The sequence below is a fragment of the Dysidea avara genome, chromosome 5 (assembly GCF_963678975.1).
Source record: "Dysidea avara chromosome 5, odDysAvar1.4, whole genome shotgun sequence".
NCBI lineage: Eukaryota > Metazoa > Porifera > Demospongiae > Dictyoceratida > Dysideidae > Dysidea > Dysidea avara.
The window spans coordinates 26219316-26238610 of record NC_089276.1 but is presented as its reverse complement, the minus strand read 5'-3'; the positions used below and the strand labels follow the sequence as shown (position 1 = coordinate 26238610).

Genomic DNA, 19295 nt, shown 5'->3' with positions numbered 1-19295 from the left:
GTAAAATTACCGTAATACCATTAATTATTTTGGTAGGCGCTATGCTTATTGGTAGTCGTTTGATACAAGCAGGGACGCGGCTATTGTCCAGTGTAAGGTGTAGGGCTGTGCCTAAACGGGTCCATCTCCGACGAAGCATCAGTTATTGCCCAGGTTAGCCAGCATATAGTTCATCATTAGAGGATATAAATATTAATTTAATGTTCGTTTGTAATCTACACTATAATGTGCAAATGTTACGGCAGTGCAGAGTATCGGTTGAGTTGAGGTAGTATGGAAAAAACAATTCACGGATTTGAGAGGCGCTTATACATCTATGACGTAATAAAGATAAGATTTTTTGAGTTGCAGACCCCCTTGAGGAAATGTCAATTTTACACATGGTGTATGAGATTTTAGTATCACTTCCTATAGGGGGCATCTTTTGTTCAAGATGGCCAGTGCCTCAATTTCTGCTTCACAGAGAATATTTTATGGTAGGAACTCTAAAGAATGGACAATCAACCCAGACTGTTTTTAATCTGTATATAATTTAAGCTGTAACTTTAGTTTTGTACCTAAATTTATAATTTTTTTTTCCTTGCCATGCCCACTGCTGTCCACTGTTGGTCAGACATGTGGTCGCATGTTGTCCGAGGACACATATATAATTTGTTTGTAATCATGCATGTTTTCTCATCAATTATTAATGATGGTTCTCTCTCTCATAGATATATTAAAATGTGTAGTCACTGGATATGGTATATATATATATATATATATATATGTATGACATTGTGTGTTCATTTCTTAGTACTACATCACGGAGAGTATGAAAGACAAAACCCTAAATCACCCGATGAAATGTATGTTTGTGTAGTATATGTGACTGGTTGTTGGGTGCCTTATAGTTCTAAATGCAAGGTTTTATAATTAGAATCAGCAATAATAAGTTTTAAAAAGTCCTAGGGTTTGTTGCTACTCTTCCAGTCCCCGGACAATTTTTCCATCATAAAACTTAGACTAAAAGGTTGATAAAATGAAGAGGAAAAGCGCAAAACTTCCAGGATTCCAACCCTGACACGTGAGGTTAGTTTGGTGACAGCACACACACAGCTGTCACTACTTGCTACCCATCTCTCCTACTTTTCTGTCTTACAAATGTGATTCAAAAAGTAACCTGTATAATATTATAGTAAGAAGAACCTATGTGAAGAAACCAAAGTTGAACCTGACCTACATATGTAGTGCTAGGTTCGTCTGTTAAGCATAATGATTTCTTTCAATCTGTCTGAAGCCTAATTTTTGATGAGCCAGTGTTGACCTGACTTTGCCAGGACGGTAACTTTGCTCCCTCCAACCCTCTAACTCACCTTCATACAATTACTGTGTTTATTTCTTGAGTAGATGGATGACTGCTGGAAGAATAACTGTTTTACCAGAAAAATAGCAACTACGTACATACATGTTGTTACATCACTAACTTTCTCCCTTCCCAACTTTTCTGCTATCCAATATTCAGAAATGGTATATTGTTTGCATCAATTTTATAACATCACATGAACAGACGAATATTGTGTCATCGTGCATCTCGTGAAGAAAGGTTTAACCCTGACACCTCAGTCTCAATATAAGTTTATTGCTCCCAGGTCCCTTGTCTCAGCCACCCAACACTTTGTGTGACTTTCTTGCCACATTTATGTGACCAAGGAGTTCGTAAAAACAGTACCAGTTTCAAGTACCGTGTTTGCTTGTGCAACTACACACTTTGTGGTATAGGGCTATGACACACGACCAACCTCCTCTGGACACTGGATAGTGCACTAATCCATGAGGCTGGGCTCTTTGAGATGGTTTTGTGGATCTATGTAGAAGTCTAAACCACATATCTCTTGTGTTCCTTATGTAGAGTTAGTACAAACAGTTGTTTCATGGTATGTGATCAAACAAATTTCACGTGCACCTTCAACCCTTGCCTTTTGATTTTGTTTTTGAAGTTAGTGCTATCAGTAAATGCTTGCTTGCTGTTTAATGACTGGGGTAGGTAGTAAGTAGAGCATGTCTAACAGTACAAAACAATTGCACATGTACACCCTGTTTGTGTATGTGTGTGTGTGTGCGTACATGCGTGTGTGTTTGAGAATGTAATTACTGTTGTGTTTGTTGGTTTAGCGTTAATGTGACATTTATTGATCGAGATGGAGAGGTTCACAAGGTCCGAGGCAAGGTCGGTGATAATGTACTCTACCTCGCCCACAGATATGACATTGAATTAGAAGGTTTGTGTATGCCAAATGTACCTGATAATGTTGTACATGCACACACACGCACACACATACTTGTATATGTAAGTATTAGTGGGTTTAGTTTGTATGTTGTGGTCCAGTGCTTCCACTGATTGAAGCAACCTCTTAAGAGCATTCCAAGTCTACCTAACTTGGTGTTAAGGTTGGCATATCTATTGGGAGTGTCATACGTATAAGGCACATATACAGGCAGGATACAAGTCTATGGTGTCCTTTTCCCATGTAGCAAAGTTCTAAGTTTGCATACAAAGAAATAAGTTATATACATGCTTGCAACTGTTCAGAACTCACTATTGCTTTAAAACTGCAGAATAAATCTCAGTGTCAAAAACCTGACAATTATATAATCTTAGTAAACTGATGGTGACATCAAAATGTTTTGTGTAAACTTGAAAAGGTGGACAGCAGGCCACCATATGGTGTAGGGTGTACTAATCAGTCTATCAGGAGATGATGTAAGAATGAGATTTTAGGTGGTCCATGAGTATATCATTTTTTAGCCCATGTGTGTCCTTCTGCTTGAGTTATTAGGTGTGATCTTGTAAGTACTCTTTTGGTAGTGGGCACACCATTGTAGGAGTTCTGCAGTTTTCACAACTGTTAGAATATTGCTTTGAACTGACATATACTTCACAGACTTGAGAGTGTAATGTGCCACTGTACACCTCTCCTTTCAAGCTATGAACACTAAAGATAGCTCCTTGACACAAACCATTTGACACTTTTTTTTGTGATACAGTACTTCACATGTTTGATTTGTGAACTATTTCAGGAAGGGTTGGTAAAGGTACAGTAGGTCTTTCTAACAGTTCCCTGTCTGATTTCACACTGACCGTAATATATTGAGTAGGATATGCTCACCCATTTTATTTGTAAATACATACATATGTAGGTATAAATGTGTGCACGCATGCAAAGCTGAAGCTATCCTGTATATATGACTAACTTGTCATTGTTACTTGGTGAATGGTATGTATGGTATGCATGTATGTAGCCTAATAGTGGTTAGTATGTGTAAGTATCTTTATAGCGTGTTGACATTTGTTTGTATATCTAATTACTAGGGAAGCCATTCACATAGTTACTGCTCTAAATTTGTACTTACGACATGGAAAATTCTGCATGTCTTCCAAACACATGATGACAAGGTGGCATCACTACCAAAGTTATGGCATACAATGCAATAATTTTGGTGATTAATAATTACATTACATATACACTGTAGAGGTGAATTTACTGACATCCTGGTGGTACGTATCTAATCTCATGGTGTCAGTAGCAAATTGTCTTTACAAGCACATGCACACAGAGACAAGACACACAGGCTTATGCCTTTTGTCCTTTTGTGCGACCCCTGTCATTGACCAAAATTGATAATAAATAAATAAGTAAATAAACACACATACACACACAACATGCGTGATTAACATATACATTGTCCCTACACTAGACAAAGCAATAAAGCAAAGCCTTTGGCTGATAAATGGTCTGCCTACTCAGTTGACTGGGAAACCTGTGCATTACACAGGTACCTAAATATAAATAGTCGGTGCAGGCAAATCCTCCCAAGTAGTATTAGGCCTACTACTGTAGTATCTCACAGGAGAATGTACAGTTCCACAAAGATGTGGGTACCTGAATTCCCACCTGAACTTTACCGGTTACAAAGTTACAATTGGCTGTATGTTACGCATACACACACACAACATGTGCGCACGCACATGCACACTACACACACGCGTGCACACACACACACACAGTCATACTATTATTACTATTGGCCATATTTTCTCATAGGAGCATGTGAGGCATCACTTGCTTGTACTACTTGTCATGTCTACGTCCACTCTGACTATTTTGACAAGTTACCTGAAGCTGACGAGGAGTAAGTGTATAACAGTTTGTAGTTCTCATTGTGTATCAGATGAGTCATATGACATACAAGTGAAGTACTTACACTAAAATGTAAACCCATTAATAATTAGGGCATCTGTCTATGGTCCCTGCAAGTTTGCATGCATGATGTATCAGTAACCCCTCTAGAGTTATCAGCATAACAATTGAGATGGTTCAAAGATAGGACTCCATAGTATTAGATTGTTGCAGGCATTGTTTACTATTGTACAGCTTGGTAACATATCAACAACACATATCAGATTACTAGATTGAATATGCTTAACTTGTTGTTGTCTGGTGTTGTGACAGTGTCCTAACCTAGCAGGTGTGTTCTGTGGTCCATGGTGTGGTAGTTGTGTTTTAATTGTGTTGGCTTTAATTAGTTGCCATGGCAGGAGTGGGTTTATAGTTTTAGTTTTTTTGCTATTTTGTACCTTATGTGGTTTGTTAATAAGTGAATTATCTTGTTCTCACGGCATATCTGTAAACAGAGGTAGCAAAAAGTCGCTTACAAAAGTCACTTAAAAGTCGCTTATTGCCGCTGCTTTTGCCTACATGTCAAGTAGGTGTAGGTCCCACTTCATGTCACTGATAATGCCACTTGTTTTAGGCCAGGAAAAGTAGATTACCAGTTTCTTACCAGCCATTTCATGCAGTAAGTGGTAGTATTTTTCACTAGGTATCATTGAAGTAGGTACCCAAAACCACAGCAACAGCAAGCAATACAGTACAAGGATTATCAAAGGTCTTCTGTAAGATTTATACTTTACCACCCTTCTGAGCAGGAAGAAACATATAAATGATGCTAAACATTGAAATGTTTGTGAACATTTTGATGAAGTGATATGGCAGGTGATAAATGCAGGGAGTCAATTTTTCCTGGAATTAATATTAATTTATATGTGGCACACCAGCACTATTATTGTAACAAAGGTTTCCAGTTTTCAATTAATACTGTACATTGTACTACATGTTAAGTTTGTAGATCAAAATTTTAATTTTACAAATTAATTGACATGGCTGATATCACATTAATTAAGATCATAAAATGGTAATTGACTAACACAACTATAGCTAGACATTAGTACAGTGACCTGAATGGGATTGCATGTATTTAGAATGGAAAAGGTAGTGATAGAATTTTTTGTAGTTAGTAAATCCTTCAGTGAAATCTACAGACTCTCTGTTAGGACATTGACATCACTCACACTTACTATCATGAATTGGTAATGATGTGTAAGAAGATGGTATTAAATTGAGGGATGTAGTGATGTAGTGGCAAATTTCATGAACCCTGCTTGCACTTTACCTGGTTCATTCCAACATGTTCAACCTTTTTCACAATTACAAACCAATATGAAACTGGATTCCCTCAAAACAAATCACATACAGTACATATACTACACATACAGTATTGTTATTGTGTCTGGTCTTCATATTAGAGAAGATGATCTGTTAGACATTGCTCCTTTTCTTGGGGAAACTTCTCGTTTAGGTGAGACTTACAGTATTTCTTTGTGTAAGGTACACTGTGACTTGTGAGATAACAACATGTATTGGTTAGCTGTTGTGCATATACACGTATTCAAGGTAGTATGTTAACTTCTAAAACTGTTAATTTAATTCTGTATTGATGGTTTAGCAAATTCTACTTCCTTATAGCTATAATATTTTCTTTATACCATACAATATTGCGTTTACATCTTGTAAATTAATTTGTTTCATGGTGAGGTATTCGTGCTGTAGCTTTGTCCCTTTTGGCACAATGAAAATAGGTCATAGTCACAGTGCCCAGTTTAAAATCTAATTCATCAAAGCTGATTAATTGTGAATTTGTCAAATGTTCATTTTTTCAATATTCCTGTCGTAAGGTACAAGTTTTTATCTGTGCTATGTCCTGTAGGTTGTCAAATAATTCTGTCCAAAGAATTAGACGGAATGGAACTGACTCTACCAAGAGCAACAAGAAACTTTTACGTCGATGGTCATGTCCCCAAACCTCATTGATAAATTGTGTATAAATATGTTTGTAGTATTCATACAATATTGATCAATAAAACACTTGTATTTTAAATGTTTACCATTAACAGACAGTAGTACTCCAGTACAGGGCAATCACCTTTTTTGCAACCACATTTTAGACCATGATTGGTAAGTGCTTGTGTTTTCAGTAAGTATAGTATTAGTGCTTACAAGTTGATTAAAAATTAAAACCCACTATCGAATATTGTGAAGTAAAGTAAGATTATAAATACATTTTCCTTACCATTACTGGTTGTGTTGTAGAAAAGGAGAGACGGTTAGCAACTCCCTCGATAAGGACGAGATAAGCTTCGGCTTATAACCTACAACACATGGTTAAGGCATTGCCGCTTACTTTGCGGCATCTAACCATTTTTTTTTTACCACCACACTGAGGTAACTATAGGGTATTTTTTCGAGTGACCTTTCTCTAGAAAACGCTCAGTCAACAAAAATGGCGAGTAGAGATGAGCCGCCGAAGCGAACGTTTCACGATGCACTGTTCGATAAGTTTATGATAGATTTTAAACTGTATTTGAATTTGGAGTTGCTGGGGAAATTTCTCGTTAGGAGAAAGTTGGTGACACAATCTCAACTAGCCAGAGTTCTGCGAGAGGAAACTCGGCTTTGTGATAAAATCGAGCAAGTTGTGGCGATAGCTCGGCGTAAAGGACCCGACGCATTTGTAGAATTCGCTGAAGCCCTCCAACAGTGCCAGAATGAAGCCCCGGACACCGGGAACGATACTATCCTGATGTTACTAGCTGACGAAATTACACAAGATTCTCCTGATGATAGGAAATTCGACCAAGCTAGTATTGATTACAATGGAATGTTATCACGAGTGCTAGAACAACTAAAAGCTAGAAATATTGCAATTGACCAGATCAAATTTTGTTTGCAGCGAATTACATCAATGTCTGTACCAGCAATTGACTGCATCACTGACTACACGACTCTCATTAAAGTGTTGGAAAGGAGCAGGCATCTTAATAATAATGATTGCGAAATACTGATTGCAATTGCTACTACCTTGAGATGTCACGAAATTGCACACACCGTTGAGAGCTATATTAGACACTGCCGGATGCTACCATCTCCACTAACAATGGAGCCGCCTAGTGGGTATACAATCCTGTCAAGCGAGGTTTCGCAACAGCCAATACAAGAGATATCCATTAGTAGGGTGCGAGAAATTAAGAACACCATGCGTCAGAGCTCACAGCTGCTGAAATACACAGACATAACCTTCCAAGGGTGTGAGGCTGATACACGTAATCTGATATGGCAAACATCGAAAGAAAATAGTACAAAGCTACTGAAGCAGTTTAAAGCAATCCCTACTAAATTTCGTGTTGAGGGGATAGTAAACCTGAAAGAAATGAAACAGGTCTCACAACAACAACATGATGACTTTTTACCAGCTGAGGTAAGTGTACAGTGTGTATTGTATACCTTATTTTGTATTTACGTTTGGTAATGGAAGTGCTAAAGTGTTGACCATTGGTAGTAGGGCACAGAATGGATTGGTAATACCATGCAACACTGCACAAAAACTTATGTTTCCATCACATGTCACCTAAATGAATTTGCACATTCGTTTTAATTGTGGAAATAAAAATTAATTGTGACCTGCTGAGCAAAAACCTGACTAATTTATGTAATTCTTTGCGATACAGTGGTGTATCTTTACTAATCTGTGTAGTAATTCGAATGCTAACAGTAGTATAATTTTATGTAGTAGTGACTGTTCTCTATTACTGTAACAGTATTTTGTAAATATTTTTTATTGGAGTAATTGGTGTATATAATCAATGGCTTCACCCAAATCTGCTGAACTGATTTTTGTCAACTTTAGAACAGAGCTGTTCGGATCCACTGTTTGGTGCATTGGATAAAAAATGGGTGCTACAGATGATTTATGTGCAGTTTATTCACTTCAATGAACAATAAAACAATAATAACTCATACCCTGTATAACTATTGTATTGCCTGTTCATGGAGAGTAAGAATATCATTGTGTTATTTCTATACACAAAGAAGCTGACATGAGTTACATGTGCTTACGTTGTGGTATAATGTAACGTTGTTGCTGTTTCTGAGTTTGAATAGCATTCTTACTCCCAAGCATGAGTATATGTAGACCAAAACTATACCTTTATGAATTATTCTTGAGTTCATGGAGAATGCATGGAGACAAATCCCAACTCCATAGGCTGCTTCACTTGTAGCTTACAATTGATTAATCTAGTACAGTGAAATAAATTATTATTACTGTAATTTAAAAATGAAGTAGTGAAACGAGATGATGGTACATGTAGCTATAAAGGAAAATCTCAACGGATTCACCATGTCATACTCAACAAGATGGCGGTTAGTTTTTGTTGCTGGAACTAACCGTTTCCAAGATATGAGCGCGGAGAAGAAAGAGTGAAAATACGCGTCGCTTTGTGAAAAAAAGAAGAGTCTGGGAGTGCAAGGATTGCTCTGGTCGGCTGATGGGCTGGTTAATCGTCAAAGACCTGGGCCAAGGTATGTATATCGATGTTATAAAGGGCAATTGGAACAGGGATAGGCGATTTGGGAGATACAAAGCTATATCCACAAACACCACAAAAAAAAACATGTTTTTTCACTGGAACAATTCAGGTCTTAAAGGGATTTATTAATCAAGTAAGGAGTTTCTCTCATATATAGCTACCATCATCTCAGATTGTTTTATTACTGGAACCCTACTTCATTTTTAGATAACTGTTTTTGCATAGCTATGAAATACATGTGTGGCTGTGACTGCTCTGTTAGAATATCTCAATCTCGCTACTCAGCAATGCTTTAAATTAAGCTAAGGCGTGGTACAATGCCTTGTTTTCTACAGAGCTAGATCATTGAAGGGCGTGGCCTCAGCACTGATTATTAGATGTGTGGTTGCGTGTTCTGATCATTTAAGGGCATGTGACCCATTGCAATTATTTTACAAGTGCAGCTTTAGCTGCTACCTAACTACCAGGAATGATACTATAGTGTACAGTCTGATAGATGTCTCAAATACTGTATAGCTGGTAATTTTCGAAGGGTTTTTATTTTTGGATATTTCAAAGAGGCCCTTTTATTCAAAAATAAATTCCCACGTCTGGTTGTTCTTCGAAAATCGATTCCCACAAGTGAAAGCTTTCAGTGATTCGCTTGAACTTTAGCTCAGTATTACTGATGATAATGGGTAAACTGTATCATTACTGTGCCAATAACCAGAAAACAGGTGATCTAGAATGGGATGCCATCTACTCTAGAATCTATGGTTGCGGATAGCTAGCTAGCTACAATCAAGCGCAATCAAGCCAGTGAATTTATTCCACTCAAGACTCCCTCAGTATTCTCTCCAGTGCAAAGGGATGGGATTATTCCTTCAGTCAGTTTTTGGCAAACATTCATGTATCTCTAATTTGTGATACAAATTTCCATTACCCGGACTTCGAAATATGTACTCTTCAAAATTAAAATTCTTCGAAATTCAGATTTTACTTCTTGTACGAAATTTTCTGCTTCGAATATAACCTGCTATATGGTAGTTCTGGTATTTAAATATGCTTCTTCAAGGAAGGTTTCTGGCATCTAATATGCTCCTGCCTTCTATGCTTTGCCATATTACGTAAATGGTTGTCTTCTTAATGCCGAGAAAATATACCAAGGCATTAATTTTCCATATCAACACCTTCCTTGAGGGAGACAAATATTGGAACCGCTAAAGGCATACCCCACTTGTGAGCTTGTTGTTGTGTGTAAAATGGAAGTCATGCACTGCTTCTTTCGGCCTCTAGCTTTGTGAGTGTGGTCAAGGCAGGTTGGCAAACCAGAATTCAACGATTTAAAAAAAAAATTCTACACCCAGCCACCTGTGAGTGTTTTCTTGTTTTTAACACTCTATTTGATGTCAAATAGAGTAAGACTATTTTGTAAATGTGATTTTCATGACATGGTATTCTATGATGGTTGTTAGACACAGCATTTTTAGTGGCACCCGTCACTTAGTACTGCTGTACAGTCTTTTAACCACCTGTTGTTTATTTTCAATAGAGCCACTGTACTTACTTTACTTTCCTGCTTTCTATTGCTTAGAACTGTCGACAGACTTCAACCAGCCATTGGTTTTCCCTCTAGGCAACAAAGAAATCACAACAAAAGTTTTGGAAAAAATGCAAACTATGTTTTTTGTTTAGTAGGTTATACAATTTCATCATACAGTATGGTAGTACTGTATATTACTGTGTATTAGGGATCGTGAAGGTTTGGGCTTTTCTATCATCCTAAAACCATCCTCACAATACCTTCATGGCACCTTGGCTGTATTGGTTAGGTATAACCAAGTCCAAAAATGCCTTCAGTACGACCTGAAACGCTCCCAAAAAGTTACTATGAAATTAAGGGAAATAATTTTTCTTAGTGGAATTTTCTACTGACTGACAAATGCCTTCAGACAAGCTTAACTCAATAACGGCTAAGGCTACAGGCTTGATTCTTTCACTGTTTGACATCACGTCGTCCAGAGACATGCCTTTTGGCATACCGCAGTATGTGCAATGCACACGTGGACTTACCTAAGTTACCTTTGTCCTCCTTTGTGTGCCATTTATTTTTGCTGACAGCTCAAGGTGTCAATCCTCAGTAGCTAATGCGATGGCTTCCCTACGGGAATTGTCCATATTTTTCATGGTGACTGCAGAGGCACTTCTACTGTTCTTCATTTGTAATGCTGTGAAACGGGCTGAATATAGCCGATAGCGGAGCATGATGGCCACTTACAAGTCAGTAAATGATAGTTGGGGCATGCGGATTGTTCATACTTTTCGTGGTGACTGGATTGATTGCAGAGGTGCTTCCCCTGTTGTTCTTCGTTGGTAGCGTTGTGTACCAGGCTGAACATAGCTGAAAGTGAAGTGGAATGGCCATTTCACTTTTAAATCAGTAATTGATAGCTGGGGTGCACATTTAGATGAAATCATTGCATCTGATGCTCTAATTTCTTTTGATGCGGTATGTACAAAAAAGTAAACAAACAAGTATAAGAAAAATTAGGAATTTTAAGTTCAATTAAAGTAGGGAACAAGGGAGGTTGCCTACACCTGCAGATATACTAATGGACATTTAATCTCTAATTCAGTCATGGGTATAGACTAAATCAGGGATTAAATGTCCACTAGTATATCTGTAGGTGTAGGCAACCTCCCTTGTTTCCCTTTCTTTTTTTTATGATCCCTAATCGAACTTAAAATTCGTAATTTTTCCTTATAATTGTTCATATTTCATTGAGACAAGGAATAACACATATTCATGACATTTGAATTTCAGGAAATGTCATACTTTAGTCTGTCATGAAAACCCCTGGTAATATAATTTGTGTGCAGTGTAAAGGACTCAACACGGTCACATGAGATGTACAGGTGCTTTATTAGGCTAGCATACATTTCGTTGAATTCGCCTTACAAGTTAAGCAACTTGTTTGTTTATATATATATATGAACATCCTTTGAGTATTTTGTCATCAAGTCATGAAAATTCCCACTAGTACTTTCCTTCATCATACAGTACGATAGATTAGGGATCATGAAGGTTTGGGTATTTTTGACCAAAAATATCAACCTAAAACCAGCTTCATGATACCTTCATGGCATCATGGCAGTATTGGTTTGGTGGAATTTTCTACTGACTGACTGACTGACGCCTTCAGACAAGCGTAACTCGATATTGGCTAAAGCTATGGACTTGATATTTTGACTGTTTGATGTCGCCTCAAACCGACTGGTGCCTTTTGGCATACTGCAGTGCATACAATGCATGCTTCATGGACTTATCTGTGTCCCATTAATCTTTGCTGACAGCCCAAGGTATCGATTCATGGTAGCGCTGTTTGATGGCTTCCCTACGAATCATCCAAGTTTTCCTTTTGTGACTGATTGATTGCAGAGGTCCTTCTCATAGTGTTCTTCAGTTGTATAGTAGGGACCACAAAGGAGTAGACGTGGCCCACGAAATAACATCACCCTAAAACCAGCCCAGACAACGATGAGGCAGTATTGGTTAGATAAAACCCAAAGAAGCTTTCAGATCGACCGAAACACTTTCAACAAGTTGCTACGGGGAATTTTTTTTAAAATTATTTGACAGAATTTTCTATTGACTGACTGACTGATGCCTTCAGACAAGTGTAACTTGATAACAGCTAAGGCTACGGGCTTGATTTTTTCACTGTTCAATGTTGCTTTGGCCCGAGAGGTGCCTTTTGGCATACCGCAGTACAAACAATGCATTCTTCATGGACTTACCAGTGTCCTCCTTTGTGTCCCATTCATCTTTGCTGACAGCGAAAAGTGTCAATTGGACAGTAGCACGTGATGGCTTCCTTCGAAACGGAAATCGTCCATATTTTTCATAGTGGCTATTTTGATTGCATAGGTGCTTTTTGAGCAGTTCTTGAATCATACTGCTGTGTAACGGGTTGAACATAGCCAACAATGACAGCATAATGGATACTTCAGTTTTCAAATGATAATTGATATAATTGGGATGCGCAGCGCCATTTCTTTCTTTCGGTATGCGTAGATTGCAGAGGTGCTAATCGAACAGTTGTTAATTCGTAATGCTGTGTAACGGGTTGAGCATAGCTGACAATGAAACGTAATGGATACTTCACTTTTCGATGATAATTGATATAACTGGGGGGCACGGCACCATGTCAGATGCGGTATGTGTGGGTTCACCAGTCATAATAATTATGTACAAAAAAAGTTGACAAACAAGTATACAAAAAAAATTGAAATTTCAAGTAGGGTAGGGACCATAGCACATTGATAAAAAGTACTGAAACAAGCTGGAGTAGTGCACGATATTATATCACAGTAAAACAATAAGAAGTGTTATATCCAAAATGCACAGTAACTTCTTATTGTTTTACTGTGATTTAATATCGTGCACTATTCCAACTCGTTTCAGTACTTTTTATCGATGTGCTATGGTCCCTACTCTAGTTGAAAATTCCAATTTTTTTGTGTACTTGTGTGTATAGTCACAGACTACCTATTTTAGCACGCAGATCTATAGGAGAGGGTTCCATAGTTTTGGGAAAACAGCCACTTTGCTATTTCAGTAATTAGTATTTGGGGTGCACATTCAGGTGAAAACAATAAGCTTGACGCCTCTAATACACTGTAGGTATACGTGGGTTCACCAGTCATAACAATGTTACACCAAAGTAAACAAACAAGTATATGAAAATTAAGTTTGATTAGGAATCATAAGTAGTGAAACAAGGGAGGTTGCCTATACCTGAAGATATACTAGTGGACATTTAATCTCTAATTCAGTCATGGGTGTAGACTGAAGTAGAGATTTAATGTCCAATACTATATCTTCAGTAGTAGGCGACCTCCCTTGTTTCACTACTTTTATTTCTATGATCCCTAATTAAAGCACACACGCACTACATATGCATACATGCACATATACATGCACACTTCCGTCCTTCTCTGCTACCCCTTTGGGTACACAGCCTTCCTAATTGGAAGGGACAGACAGCAGCAAAAGTGAACAATCATGCCACCAGGTTCACTGGAAATGGTCATAGTGCAGCTACATGGAAACCAGAGGATCCATTGAACTCTAGCAGCAGCATGTGCTCTGGCATTATGATAACATCCATTGTCCTAAGTGCAGACTTCAGTTTCCCCCTGGGAGGCTTGCAAAACCTCCACAGGGGCACCAGGTTGGTGTGTACCAAGTGATACCATCAGGTGGGATCCTGGACTTGACCTTGTGATTGTCGTCAGCTTAGCCGGCTAAAACCCATTGCCTGTTGGTCACATTGTGTAGGTGCTGACCCACATACAGTGTATTTGCGCGTGCACGCATGCACACGCACACACACACACACACACACACACACACACACACACACACACACACACACACACACACACACACACACACACACACATAACACACACACATAACACACTAGTTTGACCTACATACACGCATGCATGCACGCACACACACACACACACACACACACACACACACACACACACACACACACACACACCACACGCTGGTTTGGGTTATGCGACCTTCCAAAAGGAGGCAATGGCAAAGGTGTGTCATGTAATACTCGACAAGTACTCGTTAAGGATTTTGGTACATGGATAGCAAAATTGGTACTCGAGTACTTGTTAAGATCACATGATCCAGCTATTTGTCATCAGGGAGTGACACAATGAAGGCTGTAGAGTTTGGTTGGCATAATTTTTTTTTGTCAGGAGCACTAACGTCAGTACTTTAATACAGTGTGTTGCAATACATGTCAAATGGGTACAGGGCTCGAAACATCATTGACAATCAGCCAATTTCCGGTCAATATTGCATATTGGTTAATTTTATTGTTGTCTGGACATTGTGACTGGATAAACGGAGAGTAGCCTTACAAAGGCACTAATATTTAATTAAGCTGTTTGTTTATGGTTTGTGGCCACAAGCTTTACGTCAAGCCAAAACACTGAGGTTTGAACACCAACTTACTTGTACTTTTCAGCTATGAATGTGCAAAATGTATTTTAAACTATGTTATCCAGTGTTACCTTTGACTTGTGGGATGCGTGAAGTTTCATTTCATAGCTTAAAGACTGTTGTACTTGACTAGAAACAGTGTGTTACATTATTTATGACATGGTTACATTACTTTTGGCATGATTATATTGTGAGTACTGAAAGCTTAAACCTGGGTGTCAGTGCATTTTAATATTTTGGCAGGATAAAATCTGTGTTGTAGTGGCAGTTTGACAGTACACTCAAAAAAATTACCGGGTATGACTACAAGTAGCTAGTACTTGTGAGTACTCAATCGTTAACTCTAGTGAGTACTCGAATACTAAAAAACCATGATCGTTTCAGCCCTAGACTACTAGTAATTTATTGACAACATTTGGTCATGGTACAGCTACATAGAATTCCAGCGGTGCGTGTGACATTGTGGCAAAGCCCACCAAGGCTGTGATGGTCAGTCCTAAGTGCAAACTTACGATGCTATCCCCTGAGAGGTTGCAAAACCTTCACAGTGGCACCTGTGTCTTGTTTCACTGTTTTTTATTGCTTGGATCCCTACTTCATTTTTAATAATTGATTACATTTTTTTGTTATAGATACAAGATATTAGAATATTGAATACGGTTGTGTTGAGATTACTGCTTTCTTAGATTACCTTGATCTTGCCGCTGATCTTGAGTGAGCTATAGATGTGTCTGATTGCCTAACCACAGTCACAAAGTTAGAGGCCAAATATCGCATCATATGCTCACTATATTATGCCACAATATACCAGTGGCATGTGGGGTTCCAATGAGTGTCTGCCCTCTGCACTTTCCTTTTATATTCTATCATGCTGGTCATCACCTTAATGCATATCACAAAATTGTTTAAAACATTCAAACTGCTATAAGAGGTATTAACAGACACTGTACTTGTAGCTGCACGTTACGATTGACCGTGCTGCTTTACAATCTAGTAGTACCAAATTGTGATCAGGCACCATGTGACATGCCTCTAGCTGTACTTATTGTGATCAATCACATCGACCATGCCTATTACTAGTAGCAAGTCATGGAAAGACCATGCTCCTTGAAAATATTCCAGGCCCACTAGAGATGCTCTAGTAAAGCAGTCAACCTCAGCCATGTTGAATTTTCTAATAGAACAGTCACCATGTATATAATAGCTATAGTTACAACAAAAAACAGTAGTATATGAAACATTAGTGAAGCAAGAAATACTGTAAATAATTACAACATAACTCTATGGGATAATCCCTACTTTGGCGTTGAACAGAAAAATTGATATGACTTGCCAATGTAGGGATTTTCCCACAGGGCTGTGTATCAGTTAGAACAGGTCGACAAGGTTTCTACACTATTTATTTAGAGACCTGAGGATGATGTGGGTGAGGTTACCCACAAACTTAATTCTTAATTACTGAGGCCACAGCCAAGGTAATTAATTGTGGGTAGCCAAGCTCACATCAGGCTCTAAATAGTGTAGAAACTGATGTCAACCCGTTCTAAGTGATTTAGAAAATTTCTTAGGTCAAAAGAGTGAAAGAAAGTGGCAAACTGGACGTGCTAGCATTGTTACTATGCCGAGCTAGAATGATGCTTGTGTAGTCCAGAAAGTAAGCTATTAAGAAGCAAACCGTGTGTGCTAACTTTGAGACTTATCCTTCAAGTTTATTGTGTCAGTGTCACACCACGTCAGACATTGGTGTATTGAATGCCTAGACTATCTGAATGCTAATGATGCCTGTCTTGAGCTAACAGTAAGGACATTTTGTTTTTGGCTTTGCCGATGAATGTAGTAAACAACCACCGGCGAGACCACAGGTTACTAACTATTTAGTAACCCCACCACAGGTTTCTATTGGATTTAGTAACCTTGGAAATATTACGTAATAGAATTTTCTAAGTTGTAATACCATCATTCATCTATTATTCCACAAGTTTTATTGCTTGGATTCCTACTTTATTTCTAAATTATTATACACTAGTAACTTGCCCTGTGGCCTTAGTATGGGTAGCCTCACCCACATTAGGCTCATTTCTTGTTGCCAAGTTTCATATAGCACACTGAACAGCTGAGTCCTTTCTTATAACACAATAACTGCATTTGCATTGTGATAATGAATGCACTAGTGTATTTTTTTGGTTAATTATTGTGCTTTTTACATTGAGTGATGCATACTTACCATACTTTTCATTTTTAGGAAGAGACTGATTCTCCCATTATTGCATTGACTGAAGTTGATCTGGTGAATCCGCAGGAGAAAGATCAGTTTAAATGCATTCTGTGTCATGGTTTGCTAAATAATCCCCACCAAACCAAATGCTGTGGTCAGCACATTTGTTTTGGATGTAGCCGTCGGGTTGCTCAGCCACATTGTCCTTTCTGTAAGAGTGAGAAGTTTAGCTGCTTTAGGGATATAAACATGGGTCGTAGGGTAGATGATAGTAAAGTTTACTGTGCCAACAAGGAACTAGGTTGTCCTTGGTCAGGGGAGAATCGTAATCTTCTACACCACTTATCACCAGGCAAGGTTGAAGGAAGTTGTGATTTTGTGTCTGTAAAATGCCCTAATGCTGGTTGTACTCAAGAACTACAGCGAAGAAAGCTAAAGTTACATATCAAGGAATGCCAGTATCAACTAGTCACTTGTGATATCTGCAAAAGTAAAATGACTGTTTTAGACATGAACAATAAACACAATCCATGTCCAACACTACTAGTCTCTTGTCCAAATAATGGTTGCAAGAAATCACTTCAGCAGTCAGTTCTCCCTCAGCACTTAAAGGAGTGTAAATTTCAACTAGTGCCTTGCCCCATTATGGGATGCAATGAAAAATTGCAACAAAGAAATCTAGATGATCACTTGAAATCTAATGTAAGCCAACACCAACTAGCAATGAGTAAGCAGATGTTCCTATTACAAGAAAGGCACAAGGAAGACTTACAAAAAGCTAAAGAAGAATTTGAAGGCAAGCTGAAGAATGTACACACAAAGCTGACTAGTGAATTAGAAAAGGTACAACAAAAGTTAGATGGCATTGAAGCTATGCAAGGCCAGTTGACCAATAATGTAGATGAAATGAAGAAGACAGAACATTTTATTAACGGAATGACAAAGATTGCTTATAAGCTTAGAGCTGAGAATTGGAGATTGTTTCTGCACTCCAATGCAGAATTTATCACACAACTTGATTGTACCCTGCCGGTGATTGTAAGCTTACAAAACTACAGTGCCAAATTAGAAGAAAGCTCTAAACCAGGGGGCACTAGTTTCCGTACTGTACGCTTCTACAGTCGCCGTGGATACAAAATGTACCTCAATATTAATCCAAGCAGTCAAGGAACAAGGAAGGATAGATATCTTGCTGTGTTCGTAAATATCACAGCTGGTGAGAATGATGACAAGCTTGAATGGCCCTATGATGGAAAAGTGCAAGTAAGGTTGTTGAATCAACTGTATGACCAAGGCCATTACGTTTACAAAAAAGAATATATCTTGAGTCGTAGTAATCCTGATGTCAAACTACACTGCATAGCCAAACCAATGAGCAATCGTAGTAATCCAGGGTGGGGCTATACCGATTTCATTATGTCTGAACATCTGAAAAAGCAGGAGGGAACACCACACATTCAGTATCTTGTCAATGATAAACTATTCTTTGAAATAGATGCTGACTAACTACTATAGAATCTTGTTTAATTAAAACTGCAATATACTGCTTACCTTTTGGTTTTTTTGTAACTATTGCGATGCTGTTTGTCAATCTTTAATATGTCGGCATGTATGGTGTAACAAGTACATGCATGCACATTCATAATGATGTAATATCAAGAGTATTATTGATGAAATATTTTAACATTCTGTCAGATCACTATAATTTCATCTGCCAAGTGTGGAGCTTTAGGAAATTTTTGTGTTCACACTGTATGTACCATGCTCAACTGATAATACTGGGGGCTCACTCAGGCTTGCCCCAACAAACATAGCTCAACAATGGCTAATGCTATGGGCTTGAATTCTTTGCTATTTGGTGTTATTGGGTTCTAAATGAACCATTTCACCAACCTCAGTATCTACAATATATGTATCATGGACTTACCTTTGTCCTTCTTTGTGTCCCATTTCTTTTTGCAGGTAGCACCAAGTGTCGATTTACATGCAATAATGGCTTTTTTTTGCCAACCATGTAGGTATAAAATTTTGTGGGGTAGTTCGCATGAGATAATAAGTCACTCTCTATGGATACAAATACATGAAACTGATAAGGAGAAACATCCGGCAGACTCCTGGCCTGTAAGTGTTCGAGCTCAAATGGGATGGCTGCCTATAGGTCCAGTCATGGATTTTTTCTCCTTTCTGCATCTTAACATCTTTAAGCAGGCTGTAGGACCAGGTGTCCTACGCTGAGAACCCTGAGTGCATCGTATACAAAATAATGATCATATGGAAAATCACTTTTAGTGGTTGAAAGGTGATTGAGTGTGTGTTTGAAAAGT

At 38.3% G+C, this 19295-nt stretch overlaps 2 protein-coding genes and 1 non-coding gene across 3 annotated transcripts; all 3 read left to right on the top strand.

The window, feature by feature from the left end:
- Positions 1-10: 10 nt before the first annotated feature.
- Positions 11-6255, top strand: LOC136255433 (adrenodoxin-like protein 1, mitochondrial). Its single transcript, XM_066048195.1, has 6 exons — positions 11-153; positions 794-845; positions 2152-2258; positions 4083-4170; positions 5624-5676; positions 6085-6255. The coding sequence occupies exons 1-6, from the start codon at positions 42-44 to the stop codon at positions 6186-6188; spliced, it is 516 nt and encodes a 171-aa protein (XP_065904267.1). The 5' UTR covers positions 11-41; the 3' UTR covers positions 6189-6255.
- Positions 6256-6447: 192 nt separating this feature from the next.
- On the top strand, positions 6448-18660 carry LOC136255430 (TNF receptor-associated factor 5-like). The gene is made up of 2 exons (XM_066048192.1): positions 6448-7632; positions 16999-18660. The coding sequence occupies exons 1-2, from the start codon at positions 6658-6660 to the stop codon at positions 18475-18477; spliced, it is 2454 nt and encodes an 817-aa protein (XP_065904264.1). The 5' UTR covers positions 6448-6657; the 3' UTR covers positions 18478-18660.
- Positions 6459-6584, top strand: LOC136257114 (U6atac minor spliceosomal RNA). The gene has a single exon (XR_010701818.1). It is a non-coding gene; the product is annotated as a U6atac minor spliceosomal RNA (small nuclear RNA).
- Positions 18661-19295: the final 635 nt, after the last annotated feature.

Coding starts and splice junctions, on each gene's coding strand:
- LOC136255433 (XM_066048195.1), top strand. CDS start 42: ATGCTTATTGGTAGTCGTTTGATACAAGCAGGGACGCGGCTATTGTCC. Junction 2,259..4,082: donor ATATGACATTGAATTAGAAG/GTTTGTGTATGC, acceptor ATTTTCTCATAG/GAGCATGTGAGGCATCACTT. Junction 4,171..5,623: donor TTACCTGAAGCTGACGAGGA/GTAAGTGTATAA, acceptor TCTTCATATTAG/AGAAGATGATCTGTTAGACA.
- LOC136255430 (XM_066048192.1), top strand. CDS start 6,658: ATGGCGAGTAGAGATGAGCCGCCGAAGCGAACGTTTCACGATGCACTG. Junction 7,633..16,998: donor ATGACTTTTTACCAGCTGAG/GTAAGTGTACAG, acceptor TTTCATTTTTAG/GAAGAGACTGATTCTCCCAT.